Consider the following 17,318-nt stretch of genomic DNA (forward strand, 5'->3'; position numbering starts at 1 on the left):
AAGAACTTTAAATTTGGGGTAGTGTGCTGTTTTGAGAGGCGCTTGGTAAATGCAAACATTCAGGCACTGTTTCTCGGTTCGACAGGGGTACTCAATTATTCATTTCCTGATGAAAGGCTTGTGGCTGAAACATCAATTCTCCTGCTCCTCAGATGCTGCCTGACCTGCTGTGCTTTTCCAGCACCACACTCTCGACTACTTAATTATTCCGTTGCTTTTCCCTCATTTGGAGCCTAAGCTTGAATTAAATGTTTTGGTATATTGAGAGAGACGAGAGAGCTTTCATCTGTGAGAAAAACTGACTTATAACAACCAGGCTGCATTGACCGCCCTCTTTCCCACACCCCCCCCCCCGGTTTCCTCCAGTGTTATTTTTGTTTGCTATTAATCTGACATTTTACACTGCTCTCCTAATCAATATTTTATTGCCGTATTAATTTGCTTCCTAGGTACACAGGGAGAGTAGACTTGGTCAGTGTACGTCATGAGCTGTGCTCTGAGGTGGATGTGAATGCCTGTCCTTGCTACTGAGGGATAGGAGGTGAAAGGTCTGCCACAGAGCCAGTGAAGGTCAGTCTGACACTTCCAGTGGGTGAAAGCTGAGGATACCTGCCCAACTGCCTACTGTTGAGAAGTAAAAACAATGACTGCAGATGCTGGAAACCAGATTCTGGATTAGTGGGGCTGGAAGAGCACAGCAATTCAGACAGCATCCGAGGAGCTTCAGCTTTTGCCTGAAACGTCGATTTCGCTGCTCCTCGGATGCTGCCTGAACTGCTGTGCTCTTCCAGCCCCACTAATCCAGAATCTGGTTTCCAGCATCTGCAGTCATTGTTTTTAACCCCGTTGATTTTAACCCTACTGCGAATCCTCTTGCAAGGATGACTGCCTTGAAGAAGTTTTCCTCCTCTCTCTACAAGAATCTCAGGGAGTCCCTCTCCCACTGCAACTCCCAGGTCATTTCCTCAGCCCTGAAGAACCTCCAGAAACTCGATCCCCTGACCTGTCCGGACTTGTCCGACCTGCCCAGCTCCTTTTCCACCTATCCACTCCACCCTCTCCTCCCTGACCTATCACCTTCATCTCCTTGAGGAGAAATCTCTTCATGTGGAGAGTGGGGGAACCTGTGGAATTCTCTGACACTAAAAACGGTTGAGGCCAAAACATTGAAAATGCTTTTGAGAAGGAGTTAGTTACCCTTCGATCCTTTATCCCTACGAACTGTATGGGGAGAAAACGGGAACAGGGGACTGAGTTAGATGATCAGCCATTGAATGGTGGAAAAGGTTTGAAGGACTGAACAGCCTACTTCTCTGATTTTTCTATGCTTCCAGTATCAATTTCTTAGTTTCTATGTTTCACTGTAGCCGAACAGTATGGGTTTCTAAGTGCCTTGTTTGATGTAGCTCTCTAATCTGAGGTCTCGCAAGAGCCTTGCATGTCACCCAGGTATGATGCAGCAAGCTGTTCAGCATGATATAATGACTTCATTCTGATCAACATGACCGAGACCCCCTCTCAGTGAAGTTATCATCTGAGCATCCTTCTCCACTGAATAACGGGGGTGGCATGGTGGCTCCGTGGTTAGCACTGCTGCCTCACAGCGCCAGAGACTGGGGTTTGATTCACGCCTTGGGCGACTGTGTGGAGTTTGCACATTCTCTCCATGTCTGTGTGGGTTTCCTCCGGGTGCTCCGGTTTCCTCCCACAATACAAAGATGTGCAGGTCAGGTGAATTGGCCGTGCTCAATTGCCCGTAGTGTTCAGTGCGTTAGTCAGGGATAAATTTAAGGTAGGGGGATGGGTCTGGGTGGGTTACTCTTCGGAGGTTTGGTGTGGACTTGTTGGGCTGAAGGGTCTGTTTTCATACTATAGCGAATCTAATCTAATCTTAAAAATAACAGTTACCTGGACTGCTACCAAAGACTGGTGGCAATGATTGTACCAAAGGCATCTCTGCTCTTGTGCACATAACCATGGCATGTGAGCCGTGTGTGAGATCTGGCCAGTGTTGGCTATTTCCCAAAAGTAGTCATGTTCAAAAGACCGCTCAATTCATCAGGTCTCATCAGCACCTTCCAATATCCACGTGTGCTACCCTCTGGAAGGACTAGGACTATAGATACATGGGAACACCATCCCTGCAGGTTTTCCTTGGAGCCACTCACCATTCTGACTTGGAAATATATCACTGTTCCTTCACTGTCACTGGGTCACAATCCTGGAATTCCCTCCCGAAGGACATTGTGGATCAACCTATAGCACATGGGCTGCTATAGGTTCAAGAAGGCAGCTCACGTCCACCTTCTCAGGGTTTGGGGGGGGGGGGGGTGCAAGTAGGGACGGGCAATCAAGCCAGCGATGCCCACATCCCATCAATCCATTTAGATACCACACTTCTAGTATGGAACGTGTTGGATTTCAGTGCTCTGACAAGACGGGAGAGGAGGAAAAGATGAGAAAGACTTGTGTTTATTTAGCATGTTCCATGGCCACCAGCTATCTGGAGTCACAACACCAAAGTCAGTACTTTTGGATATAGGGAATGCAACAAAATGTGGTCAAGAAAATACGAACCCGTGTGAACCAAAGTTAAGTGGCACCAAAATTGGCTGAGACGGGAAGCAGAGGGTGATGGGAAAAGGCTGTTTCTGTGACTGAAGGGGCCTGAGCTAGCAGCAAAGATTAGATTGGAGGAAAACAGCCCCAGCCTAACAGTGAAGGTTCAGAGGGGACCTGATGATAGTGTGGATAGGAAGCTATATTTTCTATTGGGAGAGGCAGCAGTCACCAGGGGCCATCGAGGAAGAAGGACATGAGTGGAGTTAAAGAGAATGTTTTCCATCCAGAGAGTGGTGGGAGTCTGGAAGCCGCTGCCTGAGAGGTGGGAGTCCTGTGGTAAACTCTCTCAAAGTTTAAACAGTATCTAGATATTCACCTGCATTGCCACAGCCTCTGGCATTATGGGTCAAAAACTTGGAATACAGAATGCGTGTCATAGATGAGTTGACATGCTGAGCTGAATGGCCTCCTTCTGTGCTGTAAACTACGGTGTCTGCACACACAAAGATCACATAAATAGCAACGTGATAACAACCCCTCAATGTTTCTGTTTCATTATTGTGCTAAAAATTGGAACATTGGACATCTACAGGGGGTTGGAGTGTAAGTCTTACTGCATCTGTACAAGGTGTTGGGGAGACCTCATTGGAATACAGTGTAAGCAGTTTTGGCCCCATTATTCAAGATATCATCTAATTGGAGGCAGTACAGAGAACATTCACTTGGATAGTCCCTCGCAGGAACAGATTGTCTGATGAGCAAAGGCTAAAACAGGGTTGGGACTGGAGTTTAGATGAATGAGAGGTGATCTCATTGAAACATCCAGGGTTCTTAAGGGGTTTGAGTGGGTCAATGCTGAGAGGATGTTTCCCTTCATGGGAGAGTCTAGGACCAGAGCAGGAAAATCGGCATTCCATGAGGAATGTTGAATGGCAGTGCAAACTGAAAGGGCCGAATGGCCTACTTCTGTTCCTATTTCCTATTGTCTTGAGTCGATAAAGTGTGGCGCTGGAAAAAAGCGCAGCAGATCAGGCAGCACGTGGAGAAGCAAGACAGTCGACATTTCGGACTTGACCCTTCAGCAGGAAGGGGAAGGAGGCTGATTCGCTGAGGTCTTTGTGGAGGGAGGAGGAAAAGGTCTTCAAGGTGGACATGCTTGGAAGAGGCTTCACAGTACAGTTTGCAGCAACTTGAACCAAGCTGAAACATTGACTCCACTGCTTCCTTTGGTCCTGTGCTGATGAGTTGGCACTGATCGTTTTTCTGTTTTAATTTGACTTTAGAGTAGTGACCGCAACTCTGAGGCAAGAGAGCTATCCAATGGGGCAAAGGTCAATGATCTGAACCTTTTTATTTTTAAATGAAGCATGAGTGTTTTCTACAGAGTAATTATCTCCAATTTGTTCGAAGGTACTTAGTGAGTTGTGGCTACTTCATTGTGGGTGTTGCTTTAGTTTAACCAATAAAGCAATGAAGGCCTGATGTCCAGAGCAGCCCTGAGGCTGTTGATTGATGTGGCACTTTGGTGTTGGTGAACTGAATTATCCCTATCTGCTGAGTCCGTTGTTTTCTGTAGTGCACTAAAGCTGGTAATTCAAGATTCGGCACACTAATTAAAGATGAGAGGCGGGGGTGGCTGTGTGGGAAATATGACCTTTTCTTAGGATTTAAGGGGCTTGATTGAAAACTGCATTCCAGGCTAGGGAACAGTTTGAGTGATGAGCAGAAGAGAAATGTTTGGAAGAAAAGTACTACTGAACTATCCCCCCACACTGTGGGGAATCTGATCCTCACGTTAATATGAGGCAAACAAAGATTTGCCTTTTAAAAGCATCAAGGGATCTGGGGTGGAAACGGGTATATGCTGTTAGAATAGAGAACCAGCCGTGGTCATTTGAATTTTAGAGTAGGCCGGATGGGCCACTACCACTCATGGGATTGGGCTGTGCACAAATTGGCTGCTCTTCTTTCCCCACATCACAGCAATGGCTACACTCCAAAGATCTACTTCATAGTTTGTAAATCCGTTTGGGACATCCTCATGTCATGATGGCTGCTGACAAAATCTGAGAACAGCAGCACAAGAGGATGCCATTTGGCCCATTGTTACCTGCCAGCCCTTTCTTGTCAAATGTAAGATGAAGACAAGAGTTTCTCGACCGCTGTCAATCATTTCTAGGTGGCTGATCATGGAATGATGGAAAAGTTAAGCACAGACAGGAGGCCATTCAGCCCATTAAATCTCTCCTGGCTTGTTCAGAGACTGGTCTGGTTCATTATTCTCCTCCCATTTCTCTGCAATTACTTTTTCAAACATCCTTCCAACTTCCTGTTGAAGATTCATTTTTAAGTAATGGCATATGTGAAACTAGATTATATACAATAGAGTAGCCTTTATTGTCACATGCACAATCTTAAGTGCAGATACCGTTACAGAATTGAAATCATCAAAAACAGACTAGCATGGGAATACAGTTTTAAAAAGTCCAGAGTGAGAATGAATGTATCTTTAAACTACTCTAGTTATAGTCCTTTTATGCTGAGTCTGTGCCCAAATTTTGGTCCGCTGGCCGTTTTGACCATTATATACCAGATAATCTGCATAAATAAAACAAAGAAAATTACAGCACAGGAACAGGCCCCTTGGCCCTCCAAGCCTGTGCCAATCCAGATCCTCCATCTAAATCTCAAAGGGTCTGTATCCTTCTGTTCCCTACCCATTCGTGTATCTGTCCGGATACATCTTAAATGACGCTGTCAGTCCTGCTGGCAACACATTCCAGGCACCCACCACCCTCTGCATAAAGAACTTTCCACGTGTGTCTCCCTTAAACTTTTCCCCTCTCACTTTGAACTTGTGATGCCTAGTAATGGAGTCCTTCCGCTCTGGGGGAAACAAGTGTCTTGCTGTTCCATGCTGTCTGTACCACTCATGAGTTTGTAGACCTCAATTCCATTTCCTTCTCTTTCTCCCCACTCCCCCACCTCCACTCAACCTCTGTTGAGTGTCTTTCTAATCCTAATTTACTCAACCTCTCCTCATAGTTAGCGCCCTCCGTACCAGGCAACATTCTGGTGAACCTTCTCTGCACCCTCTCCAAAGCATCCACATCTTTTTGGTAATGTGATGACCAGAACTGTACGCAGTATTCCAAATGTAGATGAACCAGAGTTCTATACTACTGTTACATGACCTGCCAACTCCTGTACTCCATATCCCATCCGATGATGGAAAATATGCCACTTGACCACTCCCTTGACCTGCGTTGCCACCTTCAGGGTACAATGGACCTGAACACCCAGCTCTCTCTCTACATCAATTTTCCCTAGAACGTTTCCATTTACCATGTAATTCGCTCTTGATCTTCCAAAATGCATCACCTTGCATTTGCCCAGATTGAACACTATCTGCCATTTCTCTGCCCAATGCTTCAATCTATCTATATTGTTCTGTATTCTCTGACAGTCCCTTTCACTTTCTGCCACTCCACCAAGCTTAGTGTCATCTGCAAACTTGCTAATCAGACCACCTATACCTTCCTCCCAATCATTTGTGTATATCACAAATAATAGTTGTCCCAGCACGGATTCCTGTGGGACACCACTGGTCACAGTTCTCCATTTTGAGAAACTCCCTTCCACTACTACTGTCTCCTGTTGCCCAGCCAGTTCTCTATTCATCTGGCTAGTACATCTTGGACCCCGTGCGGCGTCACTTTCTCCATCAACCTACTATGGGGAACTTTATCAAGCACCTTACTGAAGTCCATGTATATGACATCTTACATTCCTTCCCTCATCAATCAACTTCCTATTAAGTTCTATTAAGTTGGTAAGACATGACCATCTTTGCTCAAAACCAGGCTGCCTATCACTGATAAGCCCATTTTCTTCCAAATGTAAATAGATCCTATCCCTCAGTGTTTTTTTTTCAGCAGCTTCCCTCCACTGACCTCAGACTCACCGGTCTATCATTACCTGGATTATCGCTGCCAACCTTCTTGAACAAGGGGACAACATTGGCAATTCTCCAGTCCTCTGGGACCTCACCCGTGTTCAAGGATATCTGCGAAGGCCCCAACTATTTCATCTCTTGCTTCTCCCCATAACGTGTGATAGATCACATTTGCATCTGGAGATTTGTCCACTTTTAGTACCTTTTAGAATGCCCAACACTTCCTCCCTCCTTATGCCTACTTGACCTTGAGTAATCAAACCACTATCCCTAACCTCAACATCCGTCATGTCTCTCTCCTTGGTAAGTACTGATGCAAAGTACTCATTTAAGAATCTCACCCATTTTCTCTGACTTCACCAGTAAATTTGCTCCTTTGTCCTTGAGTGGGCCAACCCTTTCTCTCGTTCCCTTCTTGCTCCTTATGAATAAAAGACTTTGGGGTTTTCCTTTAAATAGAAGTGTTATGGAACCAGATAAAACCCCCTCAAACTATTCAGAAGATAGATGACACTCTAATGTTTTATTATTTTTAAAAGTAAATCTATGGTGTTGTGTTCCAGATGCAATTCGATCGGTCAAACGACCGGATTCAAAGCTAAACACACTATTTATCTGCTGTTGTTAAAAAGCAACAAAAGAGAGAATGAATTGAAATAATTTAACTCTATTGGAAAACAACAAAATAGCTACAGTATCAATTACTAATTAGCTGTTCTGATATAGTAACATCCCATAAACACCCCCTTGGCAAGAGGCAAATTCAGACTCCGATTGCCTCGCATGCATCTCTAGCAGTTGGCAGAGAACCCCTTTCGCTGTAACTGAGAGAGGGGGAGGGAAAATATCTTCCACTTCTTCAAGACCCCAACAGCAACTGCTGAAGGAAGAACTGAAGAGCCAGGTTCTTTGGCAGTTTGACCACAACCATTCCGGCAGCTTCTATTGTACTAGCTTGAAAAGAAAAACACCCAAGGCTTCACAAGTTGTTTATCTTCTCAAATACTGTTGTCCACCTGTTTCCCCCCCCCCCCCCCCCCCCCCCAGTCTCTCTTTGAAAGAAACCAACAAAAAACACACCTCGTAAAGCCACAGAAGGAGCAGGCGTAGCTCAGTTGACCCTTTCTGAGCACCTTCAGCAACTGAATCTGATCATGGCTGACTCCCTCTCTCAATGCTGCGCTCTCGCTCTCTCTCCCCGTAGCCCTTGGGATTGTGAATCTGTGGGAACTCCCTACACCACAGTGTGGCGGAGACCAGGACATTGTTTATCTCCTCTTGAAATTTACTCCATTTCTTTGATTTAGCTATGAGTTGAAGGGTATGGGGAGTGGATAGGAAGGCAGAGTGGAGACGGAGATGAGGCCAGCCAGAATCCTATTAAAGGTGAAGTCGACTGAATGGCCACTTCCCACTCCTAGTTCTTACTTTTTATTATGTTGATAATGGAAATGATTTTCTCCTGAAGTTGCTGCCCCTGGCTCAGTTGATGCCAAGCTGTGGCAAGTCATTGATTTTTGTTTTGAACATAACTGCACCAAGCTCTCAATGTGCTTTTAATTAGAAGATTGCAGCCTGAAATCTGAGATGCTGTAACAGAGACCGATATCTCGGAGTGGGGGAACACTCCCAATAAATAATAGCTGGTCACAACAGCCAGTCTCCAAGCAGGGAACATGAGGGAGTGTGGCAAGAGAGTTGATAATTGGTGGGGACACAGGTTTTTAAAGGGGTTGATGATCTGGAGGGGGCAATAAGAGTTTTTTTTTCTTATCCGGTGAGTTGGTCCGTAACAGTGTTACAAGGCAATCAAATTTGCGAACTAAATATTCAGGCTTGAGACTTTTCAAAAAGACATACAGGAAGGCAAGGGTGGTGAGGTAGCTTTGTTACTATGGGATGGAGTAAATATAATGATGAGAAATAATCTTGGGGGTTAGAAGATACCAAATCTATATGGGTGGAGGTAAAAATAGCAAGGGGAAGGAGACACTGGTATTATATAGACTCTTTAATAGTAACTAGACTGCAGGACAGAGAGTAAATCAGGAGATTGAAAAAAGCAGTACTTTAATCACAGATGAGTTTAATCTTCACAGATTTTGGGAAAATCAAATTGGCAAAGAGCATATTTTTAAGGTGAGGGGGGAGAGTTTTAAAAAAGGCCAGAGGGGCAAAGTCTTTCTACAGAAGGCAGTTCGCCTGTCGAGTGAACTTTGAGGAAGTAGTGGATATGGGCACCATTGTAATATTTAAAAGAAATTTGGATAAATACATGAATAGGAAAGGTTTGGAGGGATATGGGCCAGGAGCAGGCAGGTGGGACTCGTTTAGTTTGGGATTATACTCTGCATGGAGTGGTTGGACCAAATGGTCTGTATGACTCAGAGGAAGAATTCATAGATTTTATGTGGGTAATATTGCTAGAATAATAGGCTATGGTTCTATTCAGAGATTTTAGACCAGATGTATAGTAAAGTGGGTTTAGTTAATGATTTTGGAGTAAACGTTATTCTGGGGAACAGTGACCATAACACAGTAGAATTTTGCATTTCGTTTGAGAATGAGGGACTTGGGCTTGAAATAACTGTGTGAAAGTGAGGAGTGCAGATGCTGGAGATGAGAGTCGAGAGTGTGGTGCTGGAAAAGCGCAGCAGGTCAGGCAACATCTGAGGAGCAGGAAAGTCAATGTTTCAGGCAAAGCCCTTCATCAGGAAATGATGAAGGGCTTTTTGCCCGAAATATCGATTTTGTTTTATTATTTTTTTTTGTTTGCTTGCTCTGTGGATGCTGCCTGACCTGCTGTGCTTTTCCAGCATCACACTCTTGACAACAATGCTAAACCTAAATGAGGGTAATTCCAGAGTAATGAGAACAGAGCTGGTTGGAGTGGTCTGGGATAGAAGTTCATCAGAAAACATTGTTGATGAACAATGTCAGACTCTTAAGAGAATAGTTCAAGAAAAATCATCTTACTGAGGAATAAGAATTCAAGGAAAGGGATGAAGCAACCTTTAGTTAACTAAGGAAGTCAAGGATAGCATCAAATTGGGGAAAGAAAATGTACCACTAATCTTTGCTACACTGTAAGCTAGAGGATTCTAAACTTTTTTAAAATTAGCAAAAGATGAGCATAAATAAAACAAAATGGTAGAAGATGAACTATGGAGTTAAATAGCAAGTAATTTTAAAAAAACATGAGCAAATGCTCCTTTAAACACAGAGGAAAGAAGAAAGGGGTCAAAGTGCACATAGACCACTTGAAGAAAAAGCTGACAGAAATCATGACGAACTATGAAGTGGTAGAGGGGTTGAAGAAATTTTGCATCATTTTTCACACGAGAAGACACAAATAGCGTTCCAGAATTTCAAACCATTCAAGAGGCAAAACATTGAGAGAAATACAATGATAATTATTATCATTGGAGGAAAGTGCAATGAAATGGGCCTAAAGACCAAGGAGTCTCCTGGACTCTGATGGGTTGTATCTTAGGATATTGAAGGATGTAGCGACAGAGATCATGGTTGCACTTGTAATAATTTTCCAAGATTCTTTAGATTTTTGGAGAGTCCCTGGTTATTGGAAAAGTGCTAATGTAACACCTTTATTTCATAAGGAAAGGAAACCCCACACTTACCATAGTTAATTCACCTGCCCAACAAACCCCAGGACACTATGGGCAATTTTCCATGACCAATCCACCTAACCTGCACTACTTTGGATTGTGGGAGGAAACTGGAGCATCTGGAGGAAACCCATGCAGACATGGGGAGAATGTGCAAACTCCACACATAGTCATCCGAGGCTGGAACTGAACCCAGATCCCTGACGCTGGGAGGCAGCATTGCTAACCACTGTGCAAGAATGTGAGATGAGAGGACAATAGGGGCAGGAGTTGTATTTACTACTTTGAATGTATCAGCAGAGGTGAATGGGCCAAATGGCCGCCTCCTGTGCTATAATGATTTTCTCTCTCTCTGTTGCTCCTGGGTGGGACAGTCAACTCCTGACCTCTGCTACAAGGAGCTTTGAGTCTCCCTCTAGTGACTGAAGCCTGTAATGCAATCTAATGCTCCAATCGGAGGCAGTGCCTGAGGGAGTGCTGCAATGTCTACGATATCATTTATAGTTTCCATTTGAATTAGATGCCCCCACACCCCGGATGAAAGATCCAATGGTGCTCTTTTTAAAAGGGCTGGAGTGAGTTCTCAGCAGTATCCGAACAGATTTCTACGTTGACACTTGGCCGTTTTAGTCGTTATCTCTTTGTTTCAGCTGTGACAATATGACTAGTGGGCTGGTAATTTAATGGCTAATATTCTTCAGGTATGAAGAAAGATTGGACAGACTGGGATTGATTTCCTTTAGATGGGAGGGGACATGATTGGGATGTATGAAAGTATAAGGGGCATAGTTAGAGTGGATGGAAGGAACATGTTCCTCTTGGCAGGGAGATCAATGAGCAGGGGGCATAGATTTATGGTAAGGGGCAGTGGGTTTAGAGGGGGTCTGAGCAAAATCTTTTTTCATCCAGAGGGTGATGGTAGTCTGGAGCTCACTGCCTGTAATGGTAGGATAGGCAGAACCCTCCTACCATTGCAGAAGGATTGAGATGTGCACAGGAATAGTTAGGTGGTTGTTTTTGACCAGCATGGATGAGATGGGCTGAAGGGCCTTTCTCTGCGCTGTAAGTCTCTGACTATCCGATGCACTGACTTGGGCGTGCAGCTTGAGGCGAGAGGGAGTATGACAGGGACCCGTTTGGAGGAAAGCTCTGCTCTCAGACAATGTGAAAATATAATCCTGGAGATTCCAGGAAACTGAAAGAGAAATTGAAAGTGTGGATGGTGGTTTTGTGGAGTGAAAAAACAGTGAAGGGTTTCGGGTCAATGATCGTTCAGAAGAGATTAGAAATTAACATCATTTCAGGGAATACAGATACTGGGTCTCCAGGGGGAAGGAATAACCAGGAAGGAATGTGAAGATGGATACAAGATAGTTGTGCAATTGGCCAAAGGAGTCTTTTCTTTTCTTCCTTTCATGGGCTGTGGATTAGATTAGATTAGATTACTTACAGTGTGGAAACAGGCCCTTCGGCCCAACAAGTCCACACCGACCCGCCGAAGCGTAACCCACCCATACCCCTACATTTACCCCTTTTAACCTAACACTATGGGCAATTTAGCATGGCCAATTCACCTGACCTGCACATCTTTGTGACTGTGGGAGGAAACCGGAGCACCCGGAGGAAACCCACACAGACACTGGGAGAATGTGCAAACTCCTTACAGTCAGTCGCCTGAGTCGGGAATTGAACCCGGGTCTCTGGCGCTGTGAGGCAGCAGTGCTAACCATTGTGCCACCGTGCCGCCCACCATGTGGATGTTGTTGGTGAGACATAATTTATTGCCTATCCCCAATTGCCATTAAGGGCTTATGCCTGAAACGATGACTCTCCTGCCTTTGGATGCTGTGCTTTTCCTGTGCCACATTTTTTGACCCCCTGGTGCCATTAAAACCAAATGACCATTTCAAAGGACAGTCAAGACTAAAACACATTGTTCTGGGTCTGGACTCACAGGAGCAGGGAAGAATACCACCAAGTATTCTGGAATTTCTGGAATAAGTTGGTGAAATTATTTACCAGGATGTTGCCTGGGGAATTTGAGCTATAAGGAAAGATCGGATAGACTGGGATTTTCTTTTGCATTGGAGAGACAATGGTTGGGAAGGGATCTGCGAGAGGTCTATGTGTGTCAGCTCCTAAATTAGTCTTAAGATCTATAAGACTATCAGAGGCATAAAGTGGAGAAGAAGGTAATTTCTCCATTAGGGATCGCTAAACGGGGGTGTAGATTAATGATGAAAGGTAGGAGGCTGAAGAGACACTAAAGAGTTATGGGGAAAGGCAGAAGAATGGGGTTGAGAAACCTATCAGCTTAGATTGAAGTACAGAGTGAGTTGATGGGCTGAATGACCTAGTTTTGCTCCTATGTCTTCGGGTCTGAGAAATGTTTCTTTCACTTGGAGGATGGTGGGAGGCAGGAACTCAATGCTTGAAAGGGTAGTTGAGTCAGACGCTCACAACATTGAAGCAGCAATTAGATAGTTACTTTTGCTGTCCAATCCTACAGGTGGAAAATGGGATGAGTGAAGTCAGATGTTTGTTTGAGTCATTCAAGAATTGGCTGAATGACCTTCTGAGCTTTCGGTGTCTGAGAATCAGTGAATTGAGATGCTGTAATAGACAAAAATGGAACGGCCAATTTACACAGTGATTCCCACCCTCAAACACCAATAACAAGCTGGTTACCTATTTAATTTTGGTGACATTGTTTTGAGGTTAATTATTTGCCGGTACAACCATAAATCCCAACCCTCTGGTGGGTTTCCTCTGGCTTCCTCTCATAGTCCAAGGATGCACAGGTTAGGATGGATTAGTCTTGCTAAATTGCCCATTGTATCCAGGAATGTGCAGGCTAGATGGATTAGCCAGGAAAATGCAGGATAGGGGTGAGATGGGTCTGGGTGCAATGCTCTTCATAGGTTTGGTGTCAGACTAAGTGGGAGGAATAGCCTGCTTCCACATTGTAGGGATTCAATGATTCTTTGAAGTAGTTGAATTTTTAATTTGTTCCTTCGTGTAGTATAGGGATCACAGGCAAAACTAGCATTTGCTGCCCATTTCCAGTTGCCCTTGAGCTGAGAGGCTGGTTAAGCCATTTCAGGGGGCAGTTAAGAGTCATTGCTGTGGGTCTGGAGACACATGTTGACCAGACCAGATAAGGACAACAGATTTCGAAAGGATATCGCTGAAATTAGATGGGCTTTTGTAGCAGGTTATGGTCACCTTCACGTAACCTAGATTTCAAATCCAAATTTATGAAAGGAATTTAAATTCCCTTATGGGATTTGAACCTGTCTCTCAAAGCCCCTAGATTACTCATCCACTGAGCACACCACCATACCATCAATGATGTTGAGACTCTGACAGGAAGGAAAGATGTCCCTCGAGGAGATGTGAAGCAACATCAGACCCAATTCCAGTATCGACTCTCCCAAAACATTGGGTCAGAAGTCATGAGAGAATGGGTTTATTGTCAAAACGGTGATGGATGAGGGGAAATCTGACTGACCGATTCCAAAAGTGTGAATACATTTTTGAGAGAATAAGTAAAGGGAAATAGTTTCCAGTGCTGAGAAAATTGGTAACCTGAGGTACTTTTTTTTTTAAATTGAATGTATACTTGGTGAAAAATTTACAGAATGGTTGGGAGAGAGCAGTGAGAGTGAGATTTCTTGGATTGTTTTCTCAAAGATGGCCTCATAGAAACATCCAGGTTAGGAGCTGGAGAAGACCAGCTCGCTCCTCGAGCGTGCTCCTCCATTCCATATAATCGTGGCTGAACTCCATGTGAATTCAAAACCCAAACTGATCAGCCACGATTTTTGTGAATGGAGGAGGAGCATCGAGGGGTTGAATGGCCTGCTCCTACTCTTTTTTTTTTTTGCCTCTTTTTAAGTAATCTACCTGCTCCTGCCTTAAACCTATTCAACACTCTGCTTTTTGAAGAAGGTAGTTGGAATACTGTAAACAGTTTTGGACCCCTTTTTTAGGCAAGATGTACTGACATTGGAAGCAGAGTGGGTGAACTAGGCTGAAACCAGATATAGGGGGCCAGTTTTATACAGAGATGATGAGTAGGTTGGGCCTGTGTTTTTTAGAATTTAGATTAGATTTCCTACAGTATGGAAACAGGCCCTTCAGCTTAAGTCCACACTGACTCTCTGAAGATTAACCCACCCAGACCCATTTCCCATATTTACCCCTGACTAATGCACCTAACCTACACATCCCTAAACACCACGGGCAATTCAACGTGGCCAATTCACCGGTCCTGCACATTGTTGGATTGTGGGAGGAAACCGAATCACCCAGAGGAAACCTACACAGACACAAGGAGAATGGGCAAACTCCACACACTCACTCACCTGAGAGAATGAATGAGAGAGAACCTTCTTGAAACATAGACGATTCTGAGTGAACTTGACAGGGGAGATGTGGAGAGGTTGTTTCTCCTTGTGGGAGAGTCCAGGACCAAAGGGCATCATCTCAAAGTAAGGGATCACATATTTTCGACAGAGTTTGACGGACGTGAATGTGAAAGGCTGAAGGGGTATGTTTTTGTACCGCAAATCCCTTTGACTCTGAATCAGAGAGGAGTGAATCCGTGGAATTCTTTACCAGAGAGGGATGTTGATTTCAGTTATTAAGTGTATTCGAAGCTGACTGACAGATTTTTAATCGGGAAGGGAATAGAGGGTTATGGGGAAAAGGCAGGAAAGTGGAGTTGGGGATTATCAGAAAAGCTATGATCTCATTGAATGGAGGAGCAGACTCAATGGGCTGAATGGCCTACTTCTCCCAGGTGTTACGGAGTTCCACCGGCTGAGAGAGCTTCCTGTGCACAATGAGTCTGTTCTCTGACCTAGTGTTACTGAACTCCGTGTTGTATTTACAAAGGTTTTGGTATTTTCCTCCCCTTTCCACCCCCAGCTTGACGATAATGTATCCTGTTTTCTTTTCCCCTCCCAAAGGAGCCCTGTGACCTGATGGGTTGCTGAGGTCCCCTCCAGCAACATTTGAAAGAGCATGGTCAAACATCAACCACTTCAGTACTATGAACCGCAGCTGTGCTTGTCTTGTCTGACCGGAATCTATGGGTGCAGATGGAAGAGGTACCAGAGGTCTCACGATAGTACGACAAAGGTCAGTGCTTGCTTCTCTTCCCAACATTGGTGCTGGGGAATTCTGAGCAGAAACAAGGCTCCTTCTGATGGGAGTGGTAGAGCAATGTGATTTGGCCAAGTTAAATTGTCCAGTGTTTGGGGATGTGTAGGTTAGGTGCATTAGTCAGGGGTAAATGTAGCGTGATAGGGTATGGGGAATGGATCTGGGTGGGTTACTCTTCAGAGGGTCGGTGTGGACTTGTTGAGCCAAATGGCCTGTTTCCACACTGTAGGGATTCTGTGATAAATTCCATTCCGACACGTTGCTCGGTCAAAAGTCCGGGAGATTATCGCTGTGATGTCCCCTTTGTATTTGGGCATTAATGATCGTTTGTAACCTGTTCCTGGAAAGTGATTCATTTTCAAGTATTCCCAACTGCTACAGTTCATGTGGTTGTGATTTAGGCAAATCCATGAAAATCACGGAAACTCCGACCCAAAACCGCAAATTCTATCTGGAGATATACTTTAGGTCTGTGTTCTTGTGCAATTTGGGACAACGAGAAGTGATCTCATTCAGATGCACTGGCTCTTTCTGAAGGAGTTTGGCAAGATAGACTCTGAGCCATTGTTCTAGATTCCATGGTCAATGAAATGTGGAGCTGGAAAAAGCAGAGCAGGTCAAGCAGCATCAGAGGAGCAGGGGAGTCGACATTTCACGTCGGCATCTTAAATCCTGATCAAGGGTCCTTCCAAAACATTGACACTCCTGCTCCTCTGCTGCTTGACCTACTGCGCTTTTCCCAGCTCCACAATCTATCAACTCTGACTTTCCAGTCCTCACTATCTCCAAGTTCTAGATCTCCTGACCAGCAGAAACACCATGGTGCCGTCTCGATGTTTTAGATCGAGATGAGGTGAAAGTCTTCACTCAGAAGCTTGTGAATCTTTGGAATTCTCTGCCCCAGAGGCTTCTGGCTGCTCCATTGGTGAATATATTGACGGCAGGGACAGACAAATGTTCAATGTCTCTGAGAGTGGAGGAAAAGGAGAGGGCGGGCAGCAGGGCGAGGTAGAAACCCAATTAGCCATGATGATACTGAATATTGAAGCAGACCTGAGGGGCCGAATGGTCTATCCTTCTGTTGTTTCTTGTGTGACCTCTTTGGAATGCCATTTGGCTTTCAAGACCTTTGTTTGTTTTGACATTGCATTGTGGGTGGTATGTCACGTAGTGCTGAAAGAGGTTTGTAGAATCATGAGGAACATGGATAGGGCCAATACCTTTTTTCCCAGGTTAGGGAAGCCCAAAACCTAGAGGGCGCAGGTTTAAAGTGAGAGGGGAAAGATTGAAAAGGGACCTGAGGAGCAAATGTTTCAGGCAGAGGGTGGTGCGTGCAGATACAAAACTGTAGACAGTTTCCCTCCTTGCTTTCAGGGTACAAAAGGTTGATGGCCATTGAAGTTGCAATTATCATGTCATTAAAAGTTGTACTTAGACTGTTAATTACAAGCCTCAACATTTTTGCGACAGGTTTAATTGTAAGTTTATGTTCACATCCTGCAAGTTTCTGGGAGTCACGGGGATGATGAAAATGAGCTATTGGTTGTTTGAGGCGTGTTGCGGAGGCAATAATTAGGTGGGATTAGGTTGGCGACCTTCCAGAATCAGTGTGGAGTATAAAGGAGTTGAAGATTGAGTTCCAGCATGCTGCTGTGAGAACCCTGGAGAAAATCGTATAGACCTTCGTAAAGAAAAATGGCGCCTTTTTGGTCATTTTCCTTGAACATTTCCCTTCAAGCAGCCTTTGTCTCTCCCACCCCTTTTTTTAAGTGGTAGACAGGCAGACATCATTCAATTGGCTAACGGGTCTTGTAGCTTTCCAATTGGTGGAAGAAGGCAGCATGTGAGGTCTTGTCTGGCCAATAGCAGAAGCATCGAGGCAGGTCAGACGATGCAAATTCCAGAGACACATTTATTTATTCCGAGTTGGCAGCCTAAAGGTGGGAAGATGGGTTGATCAACCAAGATCTGACCTCATGGAGCAACATGGTCTCAGAGGTCGCAAT

At 44.6% G+C, this 17,318-nt stretch overlaps 1 protein-coding gene across 3 annotated transcripts in view; it reads left to right on the top strand.

The window, feature by feature from the left end:
- Nucleotides 1-17,318, top strand: part of gdpd5b (glycerophosphodiester phosphodiesterase domain containing 5b) — a 248,065-nt gene that overhangs the window by 70,257 nt on the left and 160,490 nt on the right. For 2 of the 3 annotated variants that reach the window (XM_043692480.1, XM_043692479.1), the window contains exon 2: nucleotides 15,117-15,288. The exons of the other annotated variant lie outside the window; for it this stretch is intronic. In XM_043692480.1, the coding sequence (XP_043548415.1) occupies nucleotides 15,172-15,288 (117 nt within the window). In that variant the 5' untranslated portion in view covers nucleotides 15,117-15,171. The remainder of the gene's footprint in view (nucleotides 1-15,116; nucleotides 15,289-17,318) is intronic. 3 annotated transcript variants of the gene reach the window in all.

This window comes from Chiloscyllium plagiosum, chromosome 6, assembly GCF_004010195.1.
Source record: "Chiloscyllium plagiosum isolate BGI_BamShark_2017 chromosome 6, ASM401019v2, whole genome shotgun sequence".
Lineage (NCBI taxonomy): Eukaryota > Metazoa > Chordata > Chondrichthyes > Orectolobiformes > Hemiscylliidae > Chiloscyllium > Chiloscyllium plagiosum.